This window comes from Artemia franciscana, unplaced genomic scaffold (genome assembly GCF_032884065.1).
Source record: "Artemia franciscana unplaced genomic scaffold, ASM3288406v1 Scaffold_601, whole genome shotgun sequence".
Taxonomy (NCBI): Eukaryota; Metazoa; Arthropoda; class Branchiopoda; order Anostraca; family Artemiidae; genus Artemia; species Artemia franciscana.
The window spans coordinates 218134-242707 of record NW_027066312.1 but is presented as its reverse complement, the minus strand read 5'-3'; the positions used below and the strand labels follow the sequence as shown (position 1 = coordinate 242707).

The 24574-nt window shown below is 33.2% G+C and overlaps 2 protein-coding genes across 6 annotated transcripts in view; one reads left to right on the top strand and one right to left on the bottom strand.

Annotated features, from left to right (window-relative positions):
• Positions 1–24574, bottom strand: part of LOC136043445 (uncharacterized) — a 147457-nt gene that overhangs the window by 59975 nt on the left and 62908 nt on the right. For 4 of the 5 annotated variants that reach the window (XM_065728366.1, XM_065728364.1, XM_065728365.1 and 1 more), the window contains 2 exons: positions 8996–9094; positions 3603–3693 (listed from right to left, as the gene is read on the bottom strand). In XM_065728366.1, the coding sequence (XP_065584438.1) occupies positions 3603–3693; positions 8996–9094 (190 nt within the window). The remainder of the gene's footprint in view (positions 1–3602; positions 3694–8995; positions 9095–24574) is intronic. The other variant, XM_065728367.1, reaches the window with a different exon arrangement.
• LOC136043443 (keratin-associated protein 6-2-like) lies at positions 477–23017 on the top strand. Its single transcript, XM_065728360.1, has 3 exons — positions 477–613; positions 2666–2933; positions 22456–23017. The coding sequence occupies exons 1-3, from the start codon at positions 593–595 to the stop codon at positions 22887–22889; spliced, it is 723 nt and encodes a 240-aa protein (XP_065584432.1). The 5' UTR covers positions 477–592; the 3' UTR covers positions 22890–23017.

The following is a 24574-nucleotide window of genomic DNA, read 5'->3' as shown; positions in this document are numbered from 1 at the left end:
AAAATAACTAATTTTATATTTTTTTTAAGAAGAAAGATCACAGATGTGTGTTTATTTTTAAACTTCTAATGTTGCTCCATACTTTGAGTTGAAAAAACCTGTTTTTTTTTATTTAATATTCAGTAACACTAATCGTTACACAATGTTGCACACCTACTCATCAAATGTGAAGACGGAGGGCTGTAATGGACAATCCTATGTGCCGGTGTACCCAAAGCTCCATAGAAGTTGATTTTAATTTAATCCCATAAATTTTCGTTTTTAAGCCTAATATCTTTTCACCTTTACATGAGAGATAATTCAGTGTAATGTTTAGGATAATTTAACTGAAATCCTTTCCAAATTTGTATGGCATATTTAGACCGAGGTTGTAATTTGGATATGTTGTCAATTCTATTACCGATTTTATGTTACCAGTATGACAAATACCAAAGAATAGTGTTCATTGGTTAAAAGCTATTACTGCTAGAAGTGTTCTGACCTTCGTCTTCTTATTATGCAATCAAACGATTGTACTATATATAGATACTAAAACTTCCAGTGATTTATTCAGACTTATTTTGACTTGTGAAGAAGTTAATAACAGATTAGTATGAACTTCTCAGTCATTTTGGTAAGTGAAAAAAAAAATCAATCCTTGCCACAAAACTATTGATAGGGAATACAATATTCTAAACTTATTAGCAAGTATTTGTTCTTAGTGCTAAAAGTTTACTTAGTCATTTAGACAAGAAATCAGAAAAAAAAATTATGGAGTTTAACTTATATACTTAGTTTAGCTATGTCATTTTTATTATTAAACTGTAAAAACAATTTCAACTGAAAGTAAGGAGCAAACTTAGTATTTATAATTAAGAGAAATTATTTCTTATATGAGGGGGTTTCCCCTTCCTCAACATTCTCTCTTTACGCTAAAGTTTCATTTGTTGTCAAAATTCTTTAAGAAAGACTTCTCAAACAGAAGAACCGTTAAACTCGAATGATAAGCATTTTGGACGAATTTTTAGAATTTATCTCGAGAGATGAGGAAGGGACAATTCTCCTCATACATGAAATAATTTCTGTTTGTTTTAAGTTTTAATGTTACTCCTTACTGTCAATGGAAGAAAATGCTTTCTTAGACAGTTTTTGATCATTTTCAAATAATACTGAGAAGTCTACTTCACCCCACCTTGTGAAATTCTTCTTCTAGAAAAATTCCTCCATGGAAAGTTGCTTAAACATAAATTACCTCTTTCCCGGAAATTACCGCCAGACAGTTCTATCCACGCTAAAAATCACCTCCCAGGAAATTTTCCCTTGTAATTTGGCCTGGAACATTATTCCAGGTCTACTTTCATTTGAAAAAAATACTTTTTTTTATGTAATTTCAGATCGTTTTCCAAATCCTGAAAAAAATTCCCATCCCTCTCTGAGTAAAACCTTTCCCTGAATTAGACCGTCTCAGTTTCAAATACAGAACATATCCCCATCGATTATTTATAACGCTGATTATCTTGATTAAAATCCCCCCTCCCCTGAGAAATTCAATTGTGAGAATAATCTATAGAGGGATGTTTGCAAGGGATAAACTTTTAAGAGGAAATTTGAAACCTATGAATTTCCTATAAATTGTACACGAAAAATTCCCATTAGAAATCATAGGGTTGCACAATAGCAATGCCTAAGTAAAGAGCGATGTGGGCGCAATGTATTTTTTCTGACCAAGACCCTTCATATAGGAGGAGTTGTCATGAAAACATCGAAGGGATCTTATTTGATTAGTGATTGAAAGCTTTAATCCCTTTTGAAAAGTCAAGAGTGAATGGAGGTGAGCCAATCCCCTCCCCACCATTCATTTTCCTATACAATTCCAATCCCTTTGTTCAGCTAGCCCTTTTGTTCAGCATAGTTAACGGGTCCAATAATTGTGTCCTTGGGGATTACAACCACTCCCCTCAGCCCCTAGCACAAGGGCTGTAAATAGTACTACTTGCAATCTATTAAGAAATAAGATTTTTACACAAAGGGTGGTCGTAATAACTTTGAAGCAGGCTTTTTCAATTGGAAAATAAAGGCTCTAGTTCTCGTTCAAAATTCAAAAGTGATGGAGGTTAACTAGCCCCCTCCTTATCCTCTTATTAGCAAATTATCAAGTAGAAATTTTGTGATTGCTAGCTGGTTCACTTTTGCAACTTCAGGCTCATAGTTTTCTGATTTACTTCAATTTCTCCAAGAACATTTCATGAAAATTTTTCATTAATAAAATTTCTCTTTTTTGGTTTGATAATTCTAATTTTTTTTTTAAAGACTTGTATTGTGAAAAAAGGTTTTTTCAATTAATAAACTAAAAAAGAGCAAGGTTTTTCAGCTGAAAAATGAAAAAGTACTTTTTAAACAACTAAGAAACTTAGCCTGAAGAGCAAGTAATTGAAGGGATTAAAGATCCCTTATAAATTTTTCGATACATAATAATATTTGCTCATTTTAAGTTTTGATATTGCTCCTAAATTTCATTTGAATCTAATGAATGTTATAGTTATTTATCTAATCAAATTTAGTGTTTCTGTGTAAAATTATTAGTGCGTGAGATAAAAATACAACATATTAACTTGAGGGCATCTCTCCCTCTTCAAAAAAAATGTCCACTCTATTTAGGCAAAAAAATAACACTTCTTTTTTTCAGTTTGCCTGTCTAACTTTCGTATATTTCGTAAACTCCACATCAGTGCAGCCAAAGGGAGAAGAAGAAATCCAAGAAGAGGAGCAGCTTCAAGTGTCTGAGACTAAGCACAAAGGATATGGTGGTGGAGGAGGATATAGTCAGCCTATAATATATATGGTGCCTTATACGGTGCCTAGCTATGGTGGCTACGGAGGACAGGGTGGATACGGCGGAGGAGGTTATGGTGGACGAGGATATGGTGGCGGACTCGGAGGAGGATATGGGGGAGGTAACATAATTTTAATGTATTTGACCATATTTTGGCTGTTGACAACTTAGGAATTTTTGACCTAACTGAGAAAAAAAGTTTTAAAATACGTAATAACTCAATTAAATACTTCCTGCCATTTAATACGATGAACATTAAAAATCCTGGAGCTTAATAGACCTTTTTTAAAATAATATTGGCCCAAAATTGAACTCTTCACAATTGGCCACTGACAATGTTTGATCAATTTTTGGCAATCTTCTTTGTTTAATTAATCTAAAATATTTATATATTGTACCATCGAAATATTTTTCATAGGGAAATAGCTTTATTGAAACTTAACTTTGGTAGAAATAAAGTCATATTATATGGCAAACTTAAATATAACCAAAATTGCCATCACTGAATAAATGAAATACAAAACGAACAGATATTTAAATGAATGAGCACATATGATTTAAAGAGAAAGCTATTGATGAATAATTAAGCCCTATAATAAACAAAAACTAAAATAAATAATCAACAAAAACTAACACGAACTAGAGTAGGAAGTCTTTTAAGGAAAAAGAGTGTCATTCCAGAATTTCAGGGATAAATTCCACTGTAGCTTAAAGTGCAAAAATGTTTACTTAAATTGGAGACTCAACATTGAAGCCCCTCTCAGAACAATATTGAAGTCTCCTCCCCTACCTGCCAGTATCCTTCTATTGGATGAAAGTCAGTCCTGGTTGTCAAAATAGCCTCTTTGTCACGCCACGCCAAATATATACTCAAGTTAAAGCTACAAATAAAAGAGGTTAAAGAGACAAGAATAAACAAAGTTGAATGATGTATCTTGATATAATTTATTGTTTTATTTGATTTCCACTCATGTGTAATCTTTAAAACATTCTCCCATGAGGATTCTTCCAGGAGATTGCTCTCAAATCAAGAGGTTAGTTGAAGAACTGTCCTAAACTATGACTAAAAAAAAAAGAAAAAAAAAATGCAAATTTTAACTGAATACAACCAAAGGCAGCACATTTCCCCTAATTCTAATAAAAAGTTTTAAATCTGTAGCCGAAACCCTAAGAAGACCTTTCTTTGGTGGAAGATTTTGTAGGGGAATTTTTATAGGAGGGGTAGGTGTACTTGGTGTGATTATTTTAACAACGATAAAAAAAAAGCAACAACATAGAATATTTCTCTATTGAAAGTAAGGAATTACTTAAATTAAATTATTCTGTATATAAGGGGGTATATTCCCTTTTATTTATTCTCATTTGTGCACTTAAATGCTTCCTTTTGTCACAATTCCTTTAGAACGACCCTTGAAAAACAAATGCCGTTTAATTAGAATCAGAAACTTCTATAAAAGTGCTGAAAAGCTCTAAATATAAAAAAAACAGTTTGTTTTCATTGAAAGTACGGAGAAAGCCCATATGAAAATGATTGTCTCCTCATCCACGCCTCGCTCTCTATGTTCAATCCTTGTATTTTTTAAAAGTAAAATTGGGACAAAGAGCCAAATCTTTGCGTAAATAGCGTGGTGCTGGGAAGAGAACAGCCCCTTTTACATATGGAATAATTTTTGTTCTTTTCAATCTTAATGTCGCTCCTTACTTTCAGTTAAAAAATCTTAATTTTATTTAGTTTCTGAACGTATTTCAACTACAACAAGTTCAAATTTGGCTAACCGTACATGAAATAATTAAAACAAAATTTATAAATTAATGTCGGCTGATTTATTCCATATATGAAGTGTTGCCCTTTGTCAAAAAATTACTCTGTACGCTAAAACTGTCAGCACTAATAAGAAGCATGGGTTAAACGCCACCCGTGTTTCATTAGCCGTTCACCCCTACCCTGGAAAATTTCCTCTAGGTAGTTGAATCCTCGCAGAAAACCCCCTACCCAATTGCTTAAAACTGCTTTAGGACAAATCAGGTGAAACAATTTTCCTTAGCACTCTTTAATTTGAATAAGAATTTAATCTCTAATTGGTTTCTCGATAGCTCCAAAAATGCCCCCTTTCATGAAAATTAAGTCCGGGCTATCAAAACACGCAGAAAATGTCCCTAGGATAATTTTTCCAGAATGTATACATATTATAAACTTGGCAATGAAAATGTAAGACAATTAAAAAGAATTTCTTATAGTAATCATGTCAAATCCCACCGTTTAATGTTCCCCGTGAGAAATTCACCCCCTAAAATGTCTTTCTCCAAAGAAGATTCTTTAAATTAAAATGCATCCCAAGCACGACCGATCCTCCCGTAAAATGTCTGTAAACTTTCCAATACCATGTACTATACGTAAATAATGGGCACAATTCATAGATCACAAGGTTTTCCCAATGGACTATGGGGGGGGGCTTTTTACCCCTTACAGGCGTAGTTATTTGCTCTTTGAGCTAGCCGAGTCCCTCCTGACTAACTATTCTTTACCACGAACTGACTCATACAAATTTCTCCAGCTAAGAATAATGGCCCCATCAGAAGCCACTTCAAGATAACCAAGTATCATAAGTTATGATAGAGATTCTTAATTTACATAGCAATTATTAACGATTAACTGTTAATATCAAAATAGCTCTGACATGTCTCGGTATATGATTAATAGAGAAACTACTGATACAAAACTACAGAAAATATCTAACAAATATAATTCCTACGAAAAAAGTGTGAGGTTTTTCTTTTATTTTGTTTTCGTAATGCACACTTTGATAAATGGTTGATTTCTATCAAAAGGTTGGCATGATAGTAAAAGCTAGCCCACGAAACAGGAAGGCTTGGCATTATTGAAGCTCGAGAATCTGTTAGTAGAGATGATACGTGTCGTTACCGCTAAGACGGAACTTACTTACTTACTTACTTGTTGCATGTTCAATCCAAAACCAGGTTTATCGTGGAGACCAGCTGACAATGACAACTTTCTTTCCAGAGATTTTGCTCGAGGGTACCAAGCTCAATAATTTGAAGCAAGTTACGATCCCAGTGTTGCCCAGATTTTTGGAAACCCTCAATTGAATCTAGCTCAGTCTTGAATGTCGCAAGTCATGTTTTCTTCTCTCCTCCTGCTTTCTTCTTCCTTGCTGTTAGTGGAAGGCATTTAGGCATTTTCGGTAATATGCTCATATGATCTCCATATTGTGTGGCCAAACCGTATAAGACGACTCATATCGACAGCATCATAGACAAGCGGGCAATTCCCACCTCTTCTCCTGACCTCACCGTTCGAGACTGTGTCTGAGAGGAGAATGTCAAGTAATTATCTCGAAGGCATTTGTGATGGAATCCTTCCAAGTTTGACGCTTCCCCAGGTTTCAGGGATCAAATTTACACACCCATTGAGAAGAACAGAGAGAACAATGACTTTGTAAAGTTAGAGCTTTGTGCGTGGAGAGAGTTTTCTAACCATCCAAAGTGAGTTCTTTAGCTGCAGAAAGAGATTCCATGCTGAGGATATGTGATTCCACATCTTCTCTGCTGATTTCCCAATTGCATTTAACAGTGAGCCAAAGTATTTAAAAGACTTGACACCCTCGATTTGGGTGGGAGGGTCTACCATTTAGGGTTGGAGAGGTGTCATCCATCCCAGCTGTCCACATCGTTTTCGTATTTGGTAGACTTATTTGAAGGCCAGTCAAAAATGCTCTGCTTGCTACTTTATTAATCAAGGCCTGGGCATCTGTAATAGACTTAGCGCAATCTTGAACCACTTATTCAGAATAACTAGGATTTGAACCATTGAGGTTGTGTTTCTACCTGTATTAATAATATAGCAAATAAAGCAAACAAACGCAACTTTATATTTTAGCAAAGGCACTTGATAAAATATGTGCGTCAAATTGTGCTGACAAGTTTCCGAGTGGACACGCAAATTCAAGAAGAATTGGAGGCCATATACTATTACGAGTCAGATATTTGTGCATGGAGAGACTTTTTCAAGCCTTCCAAAGAGAATTCTTTAGCTGCAGAAGGATGCTCCAAGCTGAGGATTTGTGATTCCACATCTTCTCTGCTGATTTCCCAATTGCATTTATCAGTGAGCCAAGGTATTTGAATGACTTGACACCCTCAATTTGGGACAAAAATCATATATAACTACTTTTGATCAAAATAACGAGAAATAGTAGCTGTATTGGAAGCTATTTCTGAGTTATGTAAAGTTGTTGAAAAGCTAATAGGAGTTCATGTACTCATGTCTTTTCTTTGAGTCATAGGATTCGTAATTGATAGATGTTAATTCAAGGAAAGAAATATGCATGTCAAATTGTGCTGACAAGTTGCTGAGTGGATACGTATGTTCAAAAAGCATTGGAGGCCATACATTATTACGACTTGCCTTATTAATAATAATTTTTGAACACATGAATATCTAGAACATTAGTTAGAAAAGCAAATGCAATAAATCACCTCTTGAGTTGTGTCCTTCGAAAATGTAAAATTCTATAGGGGTGACTCAAACTTTTCCCTCTGAAATTTGGATCAACCTTACTGAATTAAAATGATTGAGGTCTAATAGCACAGCTATGAGTGCAATACATGCAATGGTTTCAAATGTACTTCAGCTTGTTCTCGCGGGAAGACTCAGGTTTCGAAATGACATATTGATTTAGATGAAGAATACTACGATATTTCCAAGCCACTGGTCATTTCTTTTGTGCAAAGTCTGCTCAATTGTCTGCATAAACTAGAAGCAACTATCGATGTAAAAAAATTTTGAGAACTTCAAAAGTTGATCCATCTCCATGAAACAAACAGAGGAATCAAAATCAAGCAAACGAACAAATATGTAATTGAATGGCTTATGACAAGAACTGGGGTCTATGACAAAAATTCCTCACTTAAAAGTTTATGAAATAAACTTTACATGCTGTGAAAAAGTAATGCCACTTTCAACTGTAGATGCATCGATACAAATTAACGATTGCAAAGTTGCAGTGGACCCATTATATATTTTAAACAGATTTAAAATGAAGCCATTGAGCCAAGCTTGTGAGTTTTAATTTCATAATATCCCAAAAACTGAGCTTGTATCAAAGAGCAATATTTAATAATGATGACGTGAAAGAAACTACAAAATTTTCTTCGTTTGGCAATATTAGCTATTACCATGTCGGTTTTGATTTCATGAAATTAAATTATTATCCAAGCCAGAATATCGAATCCAATCATTTTTGATTGATTTCAATTATACCATGTAAATGGGGAGGCTTTGAATAACTTCAGAAGGAGAAAGAGTATGCGCAGTTGTGTTGGCCTCAAGCGGCTTGGTGCTGCGGTGAGCTGTTATTAGTAGCGCAGAAACAGCAATTGAAAAATGTAGAAAGGAATGCAGTTATAATAGGAGAAGAAATAGATTTACGTGTTATTTTGATTGAACATACACTGTGTCATTAACAAGGAATTTTCTTTAAAAAGTCACCAAAGAGAATGTAAAAACAGAAATAGCTTCTTCCAAAAGTTTTGAATAGTGTCGTCCTCAGTCTAAAAAACAATTTATGTTTCCGCACGCAGCTATCGGCTGTGACACAATTTCCACGTTTTCTTATGAAACAAAAATCATTTCTTAAGATTGCTTGAGAAGCTTTCAAATTTTGATCAACATAATGGAGTATTTGAAAAAAAAATACTGTTCAGGCTAAAGATTACTGAATATTGGGCAAAATCTAATAATACTACAAAATCTGCAAAAACTATCAAACTCGATAATTAGGGACTTATAGAATCTTATAGTCTATATCAGTGTTTCTGACTTGACAGACATTTTAAATATGTTTCTAAATGGGATGTGACTAAGTAGTTAAATTTTCAAACAGATGAGTTTCGACATTCAAATATGTGAGTGCCAACAACTATCTAACCTCTAATCGAGCAATGTTATACACAATAGCTTATTCTCAAAATAGTACTGGATTAGTTCAAGCTATATGAGTACTCACTGCTTGATAAAATCATAGAAGGTTAAAAAAAAATACATAAAAAATGAGCATCTATAAGCACATATAAAGATATATGTGCCGAATTGGAACTCTTAGCAATTGATCACAAAGCAAGTAATTGCAAGAAAAGTGGCTAACTGTGAAGAAGGTATGTTACCTTGCATTATATATCATTCTATGCTTGAAATAAACTGAAGAGTGAACAATGGATACCAGGGCTTGGGATCCTTGACTAGTCATCACCATAAACTGCTTTCTGAAAGAGTGAGAGCCCTGATTAGACAACAGTGCGTGTTCGTATGTTCGATTACCCAATCTGTTCTCTAAAGTAATTAAATAAAAAAACAATATTTTTAAACTGAAAGTAAGGAGTGACGTTAAAATTTAAAACGAACAGAAATTACTTCGTATATGAAAAGGGCTGTTTCCTCATCAACGTTCCGCTCTTTACGCTAAAGTTTGACTCTTTCTCTCAACTCTACTTTTTAAAACAGTAAAAAACTTCTATATTAAATCATTTATGGTTATAACCTATGATATATTTGCTCATAGTCATAATGTGTATGTAGACACAGTTTTTTTTCCAAAGATTGAATTTTATTCCAGGTTACGCCCAAAGCATCGGAAGTAGCTATGGTCAAGCCATTGGAGGTGGCCAAGGGGGATATGGTGGAAGCGCTTTTGGGGGATACAGTCAAGGAGGATATGGGAAAAAGTAATGAATTTTGCCATTAAGGACCAAATAGTTTCTTTTAAAGACAGTTTTATATAGTTGATATTTTTTTGGCTGTTTTTCTTTTGTTTTATATAATACACTGAATTACAAATTTCAACTCTTGTATTTTTCTTATATTTCTTTATTTAATGGTTTCAACCTTGTAGGAATATTTTGTAAGTGGATTTGAACCCTACTTCTCAAACATCGATAAAATACTTTAAATTACAAACAATATTTTCTAAATTTATTTGTTCTATCATGTATTTTAACATTATTTTATTTTTTATAATTATAGCTGTAAAATATGTTAAAGTTGACGATTGTGCAAGGATTTTATGAAAAATCTCAACCTTTTTAAGGTTATTCCTTTGAATTTTATAATATTCGTAACTTGAACCCATACAATTTCTATGGGCTATTATCTTTTTTCATTTAAAATATAATAATTTATGTCCTCTTTCTTATAAAACTTGTTCTTCAACAAACAGTGGACTTCATGCCAGTAAAGCAGTTTTTATCTGATTTAATGTTCCGAAGGAAAATTTGGTTTAAACTAAGAGTTATAGATGTTAGATAAACTAAACACAATGAAATAAAGCTATTAAAGCAAATTTTAACAGAAAATAGAGCAAAGACAATGTAAAAAAAGAGTAACTTAGAACCTGAAAACCCACCGACGCATTCAACAAACTAAATCGAGGTCCTGTGAGAATAGTTATTGTCACTGGGGTTCAAGTTAGAGTGGAAATATTTTAAGAAAGAGCCTTTGGATCCATATTTTTTTTCACTTTTTTAAATAGCTTGGTAGATAACTTGACCAACATTTTTCCAATTTAATCCCTTTTGAAATGATTACAGAGACACCAAGAATTCTGAAGCCTGAAGAAACTATCCTTTAAACTTTCAACTTTCCAAGCACTTACACTTTTGTTTACTCGCGTCAATTTTCTTTTGACATTTTATTTGAAAGTAAAATGATTCGCAGCTTTTCAGGTTAACAAAAATATATTTTATGACCTTGAAGCCTTAGGCAATTTCGTTTTTACTAACGCATGTCAGAAATTTTAAGGTAGAAAATGGAAATGGCCAAAAATATTTGTCTTTTAAGAACTATAGACAATGACTGAAACTTGAATTTGATCTTGAGTAAAGGCTTGAAAACATTGAAAGGAAAATAGCTGCCGTTGGGTTACATAGGCTACACACAACAACTTTCCAGGCAAGATCAATGAGAACTTTCCAGGCTAAATGAACAAAGAGCAAGTATACGCATCTAAGGTTACTTAATAGCAGTGGCTTCATTTGGGGGGGGGGGGTGGCAGTTACCCCCCAAATAAATTTGAGAGAAAACTGTAATTTATTAAGTAACCTTAAAAATGTTGCTCGTTTTAAGCTTCAAATTCGTTCTTTACTTCGATCAGACTATTTGTTTTAATTAATCCAAGCTAGTTTTTAATGTAAAAATGCGCAAAAAACGATGGTACATTGCACTTCCTCATTATTATTTATGCTAGTATACCGCCCTTGAAGTCTTATTTTCAAGGAAATAGATCATCAGTAGTGACGCCAAAATACCGCCGACAACATCCCTATCCCTTTCAATTCTAGTCACAAACTAGTGCAAAACATTTAAATAAATTATTTTATTTAAGTATTAAATGAAAGGATTGGATAATATTCTTTCAGTATGCTAAACAGTAAACAAGTGTTCTTTCCTGACTAAAACGTCGAATTATATGAGAGCCCCCTCCTCCATTAATAGGGTCATATGTAACCCCGATATTTAGTAATTGTCAAGGTTTTTTCTCTAACATATTTTTTAATACATATCTATCATAAAATTCCAGTTTAGCTACTTTTTACTATCTTGAAAAAGAGAGCTAGGAAAATGAGACGGGGGCTACTGGGTAACGTGTACCCTGGGAATGTATATCCTGAGAGGTGCGTACCAAACCTATTTTATCGCTTTGGAAATAATTGTGCTCGAAAACCTATATTTTCAATTTTGGTTTGTGTTTCGAATTCCTGGCCTGGAATTGAAGAACTAAAATTCTCATACGGTGAAACTATCAAGAATATTGATGATATTAGCAATCTTTACAAAGTTGTACATTCCTTTCGGGTTAATAAAGAGGGCACAGTCTAATAGTCCTGAGGGGAGACCCCAGGGAAAAAACTAAAAATAAAAAACTCTTTAGGTTGATAAAAAAGGAAGAAACTTGGATCTTCATCCTTTTAAAAATAATGTATTCTAGTGTTTCAAAGCGTTTTACTTGTCCATCTAAGCAGGAGATTTGAGGGTATTACCCAATATGTTTTTCATAACAATAAAAATACACCATTCTTTTTGGGGTTAATAAAAGTAAAAAGACTGGCTGTCGTTGGCCCTAGAAAAAACTAAAATACCACATTATTTTCAGGTTAATAACAGGGGGCCCTTTGCCCCTTAGTTCTGAAAGGTTCGAGTGGCTCCTCAGAATCCTAAAACATTCTTTTTAGTTTACTCTAGGGCCCGCTTTTAATAGTTTTGAAGGGAGACCCATGAAAAATAGCCATAAAAAAGACATTTCTTTTAGTTTAATAAAAGAGGAAATGACTAAGATCTTTTTATTTCTAAAAATAATACATTCTAGTGTTGAAAAACAGTTTACTGTTCCCTTAGCGGATTTGAGGGTATCAGCCAATAGGTTTTTTTCTCAACAACAAAAAATACACCATTCTTTTCAGGTTGGCCCCAAGCCCCTAAATTAATATTTGTTTCCTAGCTTAAAATTGTAATTGCTTCTATAGAGGAGTTTTATTCTTTTGTTCAGGCCACCAATAATTATCTCCCAGCTTAGATCAAAAATCTGCTGACCAATTTCTCTGGAGCAACACTACTGGACACAAATTCTCTCTTAGTAAGCTTCCGAGTCTCTTTAAATGCTTATAACAGCTAAAACTTTTTCACAGGATCAAATCATATGTGTTTCAATGAGCTAATAAGCACTTATTATTTTCAAGGCTTTCATACCCATATCTCAAGGGATCTACAATCTTTATGAAGATACCGAGTCATTATAAGACACAGTAAAGGTCCTAGGGAATAGATAACGCGAGGAGGATTATAGTTTGGAAGTGAATCCTGCTAATGGAGCTTCCCTACGTTAGATTCTTGAAAAATAAATGCCGTTTAATTAGAATCAGAATCTTTTATAAATGTGCCGAAAAACTCCAAATTAAAAAAACAGTTTGTTTCCATTAAAAGTATCGAGCAATATAAATACTTCAAACAAAGAGAAATTATTTATTGTATACAGCGGGGTAACTCCCTCTTCAATAACTCTCTCTTGAAGTCAAAGTTCTCGAGTAGTTTGATATATATATATATATATATATATATATATATATATATATATATATATATATATATATATATATATATATATATATACCTTTTAAAAGTACTAAAAAACTTTGACTTCAAGAGAGGGTTATTGAAAAGGGAGTTGCCCCGCTCTGTACAATAAATAATTTCTGTTTGTTTGAAGTTTTTATACGAAGTTTAAGTTTTACGGAGGAGGCTACAGACAAAGGGTACGGCCAAAACATCAGGAGTAGTTATGGTCAAGCAATTAGAGGTGACCAGGAGGCTATGGTGGAGGCGCTGTTGAGGGGTATAGTCAAGGAGGATATGGGTAGAAGTAAGGAATTTTGCCACCATGGATCAAATAGTTTTTTATAAAGACAGTTTTACATTATTTATATTTTTTATTTTATTTTTCCGTTAGTTTTATATTATACACTGAACTATAAATTTAAACCTTGTTTTTTTATTATACCCTTTTAGTTGATGATTAAGCAAAAAAACAAGTTTTTTTAATTGAAAGTAAGGAGCGACATTAAAACTTAAAATGAACAAAATTACTCTGTATATGAAAGGGGCTTTTCCTCCTCAACACCCAGCTCTTTACGCTAAAGTTTGACTCTCTCTCTTAACTCTACATTTTAAAAAAGTAAAAAACTTTAGCGTAAAGAGCGGGGCACTGAGGAGGAAAAGCCCATTTCATGGTTATGATGGAGGTTATGATGGAGGAGGACATGGTGGTGGAATCGGAGGACGATATGGGGGAGGTAACATAATTTATTGTGTTTGACTTTATTTTTGATGTTGAGAACTTTGGAATGTTTGAGCTAACTGAGAAAAGAAGTGATAAAATACAAATAACGCAACAGACTATCTCCCACCATTTAATACGATAAATAGTAAAAATTCTGGAGCTTAATAGACCTTTTGTACAAGAATATTGGCCCTTTCTAGTCACTCATAATTGAACAATTCACAATGGGCTACTGAAAATGTTTGGCCAGTGTTGGTGATCTTCTTTGTTTAATTAATTTAAAATATTTATATATTTTTCCATGGCAATCTTTTTCATAGTGAACCAAATAGCTATATTAAACCTTAACTTGGGTAGAAATAAAGTCATATATGGCAAATTTATATATAACCAAAATTGACATCACAGGATAAATGAAACTCAGAACAAACAGATATTTAAATGAATGAGCACATATAATTTAAAGATAAAGCTATTGATGAATAAATAAGTCATAAAATAAACATGGAACTAAAATAAATAATCAACACAAACTATCACGAACTGGAGTGGGAAGTATTCTAAGGGTCAGAGGGTCATTCCTAAATTTTAGGGCTAAATTCCACTGTGGCTTAAAGTGCAAAAATGTTTAGATAAATTTGAGACTCAACATTGAAGCCACACTGAGCACAATATTGAAGTCTCCTCCCGCAACATGCCAGTATCGCTTTATTGAATGAAGGTCAGCCCTGGTTGTCAAAATGGCCTCTTTGTCACACCACGCCAAAAAAATGCTCAAGTTAAAGCCACGGATAAAAGAGGTCAAAGAGACAAGAATAAACAAAGTTGAACGTTTATTATTGATATATGTTTTTTTTTCTTATTCAATTTTCACTCATGAGTATTCTTTAAAATATTCTCCCATGAGAATATTTCCACGAGATTGCTCTTAAATCAAAAGGTTGGCTTAAGAACCGTTCTAAGCCTTGACAGAAAAAAGAAAAAAATATGTAAAATTCTAATTGAATACAACCAAAGACAGCATGTTTCGCCTAATCTGAATCAAAAGTTTTAAATCTTTAGTCGAAACCCTAGGAAGAACTTTCTACGGTGGAAGATTTTGCAGGAGGATTATTCAAGGAGGGGTAGGTAGGCTGTACTTCCTAGGTCTATTTTAACAACGATCAGAAAAGAAAAAAAAACAGAAAATTTTTCTCTACTGAAAGTAAGGAGCAACATTAAAATGTAAAACGAACATAAATTATTCTGTATACAAGTAGGTAAATCCCATTTTATATATTCTGATTATACTAAAATTCTTCTTTTTGTCCCAATTCTTTTAGAATGACTCTTGAAAAACAAAGGCCGTTTAATTAGAATTAGAAACTTTTATAAAAGTACTGAAAAGCTCTAAATTTAAAAAAAAAAATAGTTTGTTTCCACTGAAAGAACAGAACAATATAAAAACTTCAAACAAACAGAAATTGTTTATTGTATAGAGGGAGGCAATTCTCTTTTCAATAGCCCTCTCTTCAAGCTAAAGTTTCTGAGTACTTTTAAAAAAGGTTCTGAATCTAACTACTTGGCCCTTATGTTTTAGGAATCGCTTTTAAGGGATTGAAAGAAAGATCAAGCCTAAGTGTAAGGAGCGGGGTATAGGGAAGGTGACAGACCCTATCATAGACAGGATGATTACTATCCATATTAATTTTTAACGCTACTCCTTACTTTCAGTAGAAAAAGGGAGTTTTTCTATGTAATTCCTCAAAAGATGAAGTAGAGTGTTTGCTTTAAAAAAAAAGGCATTGTTTATTCTGTGCTAAATAGCTGAGTATACCAATAAGACAAAGACAACAAATTATACTCGCAAGATAAGTAAATTAACCTTAAGTTCGAAGACATTGCTATGAAAAAAAAAAGAACGTGGTGATGAGTTTGAACAATAAGTAAAAGATTATGTATTTTTTCAATATGATTTGATTGTTGTTAAGGCAAAATACCATACTTTGTGTTTCTAAATAAAAACAAACAGTTTTTTTTTCTTAACTGAAAGTAAGGAGCGACATTAAAACTAACAACGGACCGAAATAATTCCGTAGCCTATCTGAAAGGGGTTTTACCCTTTTCCACGCCTCGTTCTTTATGTTCAATCTTTTAATTCTTTAATAAGTAGACCCCTATCTTGTCTAATTCCCTCCAGGCAGTTCAAACCTCGCTGAAAACCCCCTATCCATAAAACTGCTTAAGGACTATTCAGGAGAAACAGTTTTCCTGAGCATTCTTGAATTTGAATAAGAATTTAATATCTAAATGGGCTCTCGATAACTCCTAAAATATCCCCGTCCATTGAAATTAAGTCCCGGCTATCAAAACGCACAGAAAATGGCCCTAAGATAATTTTTCCGGAATATATTCAAATTTAAAACTTGGCAAATAGAATGTAAGAAAATTAAAAATAATTTCTCATAGTAATCAAGTCAACCCCCTCCGTGTAACATTCCCCTGGAAAAATTCCACCCCCGAAAATTTATTTCTCAAAAGAAGATTCTTCTTACAGAAATCCAACCCAAACACAACCAATCCTCCCGAAAAATGTCTGTAAACTTCCCATAACAAACACTATACGTAAACGACGGCAAATTTCATAACTCACAAGGTTTTCCCACAGAATACAGGGAGGGGGGGGGTCAGTTACACCTAAAAACATAGTTATTTGTTCTTTGAACTATACTGAACAAAATTGCTACTGTATTATTTTGATCATATAAATTTGGGGGGAAAATGAGCCAGGGAGGAAGCCAGTTGCACTCCAGTCTATTTTGCAACTTAAAAAGAGCCCTAGAAATTTTAATTTCCGTTCAAATACACCCTTTCCCAATTTTCTAGGGCTATTATTTAAATACGATTATCACTTGGGAAAATAAAACTAACAAACGCATATGCGTGATCTGTATTAAACTTGATATATATATATATATATATATATATATATATATATATATATATATATATATATATATATATATATATATATATATATATATATATATATATCATGAAAAGAGAAATCACCAATGCAACAGCACAAACACAAAAAAAAAAGAGAGACAGAAGGAGAAAAGGAAGACTGTTTTCCTAAATTAGTGATTAATATAGACCAGCACTTGAATGAGGCCTTAACCCTACTCATCCATACAATCACATAGGTCAAACAGCATAGCCACACACAATCAACCATAAAGAATAATCCATGGACTGGCAGTCATCTCGTCAATAAGTATAAGTCGTCATTTACCAAACAATAGAAAAAATAATATAGACAAATAATTCAGAGGCAACACCCAACATAAGGGCTCATCAGGAGAATACACTGGCCTATATAGGGTTTCGCCACTCTAATGTATATATATATATATATATATATATATATATATATATATATATATATATATATATATATATATCTATATCTATATATATATATATATATATATCTATATATATATATATATCTATATATATATATATATATATATATATATATATATATATATATATATATATATATATATATATATATATGTATATATATATGTATATATATATATATACATATATATATAGAGAGAGAGAGATATATATATATATATATGTATATATATACATATATATATATATAGAGAGAGAGAGAGAGACAGAATCAGCATAATAAATTGATTCTTTTGATGTATCTACTGATATTAAAATTCTGTTTTTAAGAGTTTTGGTTACTATTGAGCCGAACTATATGGTTACTATTGAGCTGAGTCTCTCCTGACTTACTGTTCTTTACCACGAAAGCGTAATCAAGATCAGAAGGAATAGCCATCTTGAGTCACTTATTCAGAGTAACGAGGGTTTGAGCCATTGAGGTTGTGTTTCTGAATTTCATTAATAATTCAGCAGATAAAGCTAACACAAATTACGTAACTTTAACTTGTGCTCTTAAAGTCACTAACTTTTAGGGGCAAAAAACATATATAATAACTTTTGATCAAAAGAACACAAAACAGTAGCTAAGTTGGCAGCTATCTCTGAATTATGTTAGGCTGTTGAACACCTAAGAGGATTTTATGTACTCATGTCTTTTCTTTGAGGCGTAGGATTTGTCATTGAATAGGAGTTACCTCAAGGAAGCACTTGATAAAATGTATATGTCAAATTGTGCTGACAAGATGCTGAGTGGACACGCGTATTCAAGAAGCATTGGAGGCCTTATATCATTACGACTTGTCTTATAAATAATAATTTTGAACCAATGAATATTTAAGATATTTGTTAGATAAGAGAATGCAAGAAATCATCTCTCGAGATGTATCCTGCAAAAATGTAAAAGGCTATAAAGGTGACTCAACCTTTTTTCCTCTGAAATTTTAATCAAACTTACTGAATTAAATAATAGAGGTCTAATGGCACAGCTATGGGTGTAATATTTTGAAAAGGTTTCAGAAGCACTTGACTTTGTTCATGCTGAAAGACTAAGGTTTTGAAATGACATCTTGATGTAGACGAAAAATACTATGATATTTCCAAGCCACTGGTCATTTCTTTTGTGCAAACTATGCTCATGTGTCTGTATGATATGGTAAAAATAGAAGAAACTATGGATGAAAAAAACTTCCGAGAACTTCAAAAGTGGATTCATCTCCATGAGAAGAACAGATAAACTGAAAGTCAAGTAAACGTACAGGTATGGTAACTGAATGGTTTATGACAAGAACTGGGGTCTATGACAAAGATTCTTCACTTAAAATATCATGAAATAAACTTTAAACACCCTGAAAAGTAATATTACTTTCAATTCTAGATGCATCAATAAAAATAAACGATTATAAAGTTCCAATGGACCAATTATATATTTTGAAAAGATTTACGATGAGCAAGCCATTGAACCGAGCGTGTCAATTTGAGCTTCAAAATAAACAAAATAAACTGAGCTTGTATCAAAGAGCAATATTTAATAATAATGGCATGAGAAAAACCAAAAAATTTCTTTGTTTGGCAATATGAACTATTAAAATGTTGGTTTTAGTTTCATGAAATCAAATTGTTATCCATCTCAGAATATCGAATCTGATCGATTTGGATTTATTTCAAGTATTTCATGTAAACAGGGAGGCTTTGAATAACTGCAGAAGAAGGAAGAGTATACGTAGTTGTGTTGGCTCCAAGCGGCTTGGTGAGTTATTATCAGTAGCTTAGAAATAGCTATTAATAAATCTAACAATTGAAAGGAATTATGTTACAATAGGAGAAGAAATAGATTTACTTGTCATTTTGATTGAACATAAACTACATCATTAACGAGGAATTTTCTTTTAAAAGTCACCAAAGGGAATGTAAAAAAAGAAATAACTACCTCCTAAAGTTTTGAATAGTGTCCTCAGTCTAAAAAACAAGTTAGGTTTCCCCACGCAGCTATTGGCTGTGACAAAATTTCTCTGTTTTTCTTATAAAACGAAAATCGTTTCTTAAAATCGCTTGAGAAGCTTCCAAATTCTGTGATATTTGCCAAACGTGCCAAATTACACATAGCTGTGCCAATTGGGACAAAAACTAGATTCCTTATTTAATGCTTTCCCAAACATCATAGCTGCTTTTCTGATAATGTACCCCATCCCCTCCCTGATGATCTCAGATATCAGTGTATATAAAAATATATCAGGAGTCTATATCCTCTATATCAAGACTATATAAAAAAGTAAAAGAAACATTGAGATTCTTACATTGTAATATGCATTATCTTTCTATCAATCAGATTATTATCTTTTCTTCCATTATTGTCTACATTTATAAATGATTCCATGCAATACTTTCAGTCACGAATTCTGTTATTACTCCTCAGGCAAAACCGAAATCCATCAAGCCAAGGTCATCAAACAGTTCGTGGTAACGAACGTAGTAAGGAGCGGCCCGGCTCAATAGTAACCAAAACTGTAAGAAACGGAATTTTGATGCCAATAGCTACATCAAAAGAATTGCATTATAATGCTGATTTTGAATATCTAAGTTTCATCAAGTTTAGTCTTACCCATCAAAAGCTACAAGCCCGAGAAAATTAGCTTCATTTTAGAAAATAAGGGGGAACCCCCCTAAAAGTCATAGAATCTTAACGAAAATCACACCATCAGATTCAGCATATCAGAAAACTCTATCATAGAAGATTCAAGCTCCCATCTATAAAAATGTGGAATTTTGTATTTTTTGCCAGAAGGCAAATCACGGATGCGAGTTTATTTGTTTGGTTGTTTTTTTTTTTGTTTTTTGTTTTTTTTTTTCCCAGGGGTGATCGTATCGACCCAGTGGTCCTAGAATGTTGCAATAGGGCTCATTCTAACTGAAATGAAAAGTTCTAGTGCCCTTTTTAAGTGACCAAAAAAATTGGAGGGCACCTAGGCCCCTCCCACGCTAATTATTTTCCCAAAGTCAACAGATCAAAATTCTGAGATAGCCATTTTATTCAGCGTAGCCAAAAAACTTATAACTATGTCTTTGGGGACGACGTACTCCCCCGCAGTCCCTGTGGGAGGGGCTACAAGTTACAAACTTTGACCAGTGCTTGCATATAATAATGGTTATTGGGAAGTATACAGACGTTTTCAGGGGGATTTTTTTGTTGGGCGGAGGGGTTGAGAAGAGGGGGATATGTTGGGGGAACTTTCCCTTGAGGAATTTGTCATGGGAGAAAGAAAATTTCCATGAAGAGAGCGCAGGATTTTCTAGTATTATTAAAAAAAAAAATGAAAAAATAAATATGAAAAAGTTTTTTAAACTGGAAGTAAGGAGCAGCATTAAAACTTAAAACGAACAGAAATTATTACGCATATGAGGGGCTCACCTCCACCTAATACCTCGCTCTTTACGCTAAAGTATTCTTAGTGATTTCAAATAGGCACCTAGGCCCCCTCCCACGCTAATTATTTTCCCAAAGTCAACGGATCAAAATTCTGATATAGCTATTTTATTCAACGCAGTCAAAAAACTTATAACTATGTCTTTGGGGACGACTTACTCCCTCACAGTCCCTGTAGGAGGGGCTACAAGTTACAAGCTTTGACCAGTGCTTACATATAGTAATGGTTATTGGGAAGTGTACAGACGTTTTCAGGGGGATTTTTTGGTTGGGGGAGAGGTTGAGAAGAGGGAGATATGTTGGGGGAACTTTCCATCCAGGAATTTGTCATGGGGGAAGAAAATTTCCATGAAGAGAGCGCAAGATTTTTTAGCATTATTTAAAAAAAAAACAATGAAAAAGTAAATATGAAAAGGTTTTTTAAACTGGAACTAAGGAGCAGCATTAAAACTTAAAAAGAACAGAAATTATTGCACATATGAGGGGCTCACCTCCTCGTAATACTCCGCTCTTTACGCTAAAGTATTTTTTAGTAATTTCAACCATTTATTTTACGGCTTTTGACTCTTTTTCTTAACTCTTTCTCTTAACTCTACTCTCAACTCTTTCTCTAGAAAAGAGAAAGTTTAACTCTTTCTCTTAACTCTACTTCTTAAAACAGTAAAAACCTTTAGCGTAAAGAGCGGAGCGTTGATGAGGAAGCAGCCCCTTTCATATACAAAGTAATTTCTGTTCGTTTTAAGTTTTAATGTCACTCCTTACTTTCGGTTAAAAACACTTTTTTTTTATTTAATTTCAATCAAAGAAGGAAAACTCATTGTACAGGAAAACTCATTTTAACAAAGAAAGATTATGTCATTCAAGACAATATTTGTATTTCTGACCTTTCTGTAGGAAGTTATTTACATAAATTAGATTAGAAATAAACATAAATAATGCGTTTCCCTTCATCAGCCATAAATTGCAAGAGTAGGTCAGTGTTATTGCATAGGTATACACTTTGTGAATAAAATGAAGTGCCAAATTTAAGCAATATTTAATAGAAAAATTACTTACAATTATATTTGTGTAAATAAATTCTATACTTTATACGACTTGTATTTGATCGGGATTACCAGCCAATCTTTAATAGCATTTTATATAGACAAAAGCCGTACACTCACTGCCCTCAATCTACAAAATAATTGAATGTAGAAAAATAGGGGGAAAATATTGATAATTCGATTCTCTAGAAAATTTATATAAAATATAATTAGCTTAAAACCTACAAGAACCGAAATATATGCAAAAAAAAACAACACACAACTAGCAAAACGGCAATATTTTGACCATCGACCTTTGCAATCTGTAGCCACAGCCATCCTAAGATTGATAGAGTGCTACACAAATATTAAGGCACCATAATATGTTTTTTGCGAGTGTATAGCTGACTATTTCAAATTCCCTGATGAAACCACTAAAATGATTTGACTATGTCTCGCCAGTGTCTCCAATATTTAGAGCGATGTTCTCCCTAGCTGTTTCATCGACTAGAGAAGATTTATTTTATATTTTTAAATCTGTTTGAGAATTTGATCTAACTCATTATCGTTGCTTTGAATAAATTCTTGTGGCAAATTTGCTTTTTCCCTGACACTCAAAACCATACAAAACAACTAAAAGAATTCAAGTCAAACAGAATGTACGAACATATATCCATAATCTTTTCTCTTCTCTCATTCTTGTTATCTATCTTTTCCTTTCCCCATTCTCTCTATACCACGCCCTCTTCGTCTTTCCGTAGTTTTCTGTCTGAATCCCTCATCATTTTTTTTCTTCCTATCCCCATCTCTCTCAATCTCCTTCATCTGCATCAAAAAACCCTGTAGTATTTTTACCACCATCAAAAAGAACCTATTCATCTTTAATTTGAGTATCATTATTTCTAGTTTACGGAGTTAAAAAGGGCTATGGAGGAGGACAAGAAGGCTACAGCATGGTCGCACCTGCCAGGCCATATATACCTATGGCTATACCTATGAAAGGAGGCTATGGGCAGAGCCTTGGAGGAAGCTATCGTCAAAGCATCGGAGGAGGTTATGGCCAAGGAATTGGAGCTGGCTACGGAGGAGGTTATGGACAAAGCATTGGAGGTGGCTTAGGGCAAGCTGTTGGGGGAGGTTACGGCCAAAGCATCGGAAGTAGTTATGGTCAATCAATTGGAGGAGGCTATGGACAAAGCATTGGAAGTGGCTTAGGGCAAGCTATTGGGGGAGGTTACGGCCAAAGCATCGGAAGTAGCTATGGTCAAGCAATTGGAGGTGGCCAAGGGGGTTATGGTGGAAGCGCTGTGGGGGGGTACAGTCAAGGAGGATATGGGTAAAAGTAATGAATATTGCCACTACTGACCAAATGGGTTTTTTATGGCAGTTTTATAATGTTTATATTTTTTGTACAATTTTTTTTTAGTTTTATATAATAAACAGAATTATAAATTTCAACTCTTGTGTATTTATCATATCCTTTTAGTTAGTTATTGCAACCTCGTAGGGATATTTTGTAAGTGGATTTGAACCATACATCTCAAGCATCAATAAAATTATTTAAACTACGAAACATGTTTTCTAAATTAATTTGTCCTACGATGTATTTATTACATAATCTTAGTTGTAAAATATGTCAGAATTGACCATGGTGCACGGATTTTATGAAATATTTAACCTTTCTTAGGTTATTCCTTTGAATTTTATATTTTTTGTAATTTGATCACATACGATTTCTATGGAACATTATTTTTTTTTATTTAAACGATAATAATTTTTGCCCTTTTTCTCAGAAAAAAAAGTGGACTTCACACCAGTAAAAAGTTTATATCGGATTTAATTTTCTGAAAGAAAATTGGGTTTAAACTAGGAGTTCCAGAAGTTAGATAAACAAAACAAAATGAAATAAAGCTATTAAAGTGAATTTTAAATAGAAAATAAAGCAAAGAAAAAGTAAAAAAGAGAAATTTAGAAACTGAAAACCTACTATTCAAAACACTGAATCAAAGTCCCGTGAGAACAGTTATTGTCACAGGAGTGTAAGTTAGAGGGGGAATGTTTCAAGAAAGAACTTTTGGATACATATTCTTTCTTATTTTCGTAAATAGCTTAGTAGATGACATGACCGACATTTTTTCAATCGAATATTTTTTTAAATGATCACAGAGACATAAGGAAGTCCAAAGCCTGAAGAAATTTTCCTTTAATATTCAAGTTTTTCTAGCACCTACGGTTTTGTGTACATTACTTCGTATATGAAAGAGGCTGCTTCCTCATCAACGCCCCGCTCTTTACGCTAAAGTTTGACTCTTTCTCTCAATTCTTCTTTCTAAAACAGTAAAAAACTTTAGCGTAAAGAGCGGGGCGTTGATGAGGAAGCAGCCTCTTTCATATACGAAGTAATTTCTGTGCGTTTTAAGTTTTGATGTCACTCCTTACTTTCAGTTGAAAAAACTTGTTTTTTTTTATTTAATTTCTGAACGTTTTTGAATCAATGCATGTTTTGATTTTGGTTCTCCGCAGAGGAATAATCAAAACGAAATTTGCATATTTTTTTTTTTTGGCTCAATGGCTTTCTCATAATTTTGATCGAATGATTTTGAGAAAAAAAGAGCGGGGGACGAAGCCTAGTTGCCCCCCGATTTTTTGGTTAATTAAAAAGGCAACTAGAACTTTTAATTTTTTACGAATCTTTTTATTGGTAAAAGATTTACGTAACTTATAAATTAGCTTACGTAAAGAACTTTTGTATTCTCATGTTTTTATTACATATATGAGGGAATTCGCCCTATCGTCAGTACCTCGCTCTTTACACTAAAGCTTAAATTTTATCCCAATTCATTAAGAATGACCCCCTGAATCACAAAAGCCGTAGAATAAGTAGTTGAAATTACCGAAAATACTTTAGCGTAAAGAGCGAGGTATTAGAAGGAGGTGAGCCCCTCATATGGGTAATAATTTCTGTTTGTTTTAAGTTTTATTGCTGTTCCTTACTTCCAGCTGAAAAAGCTTTTTCACTTTTATT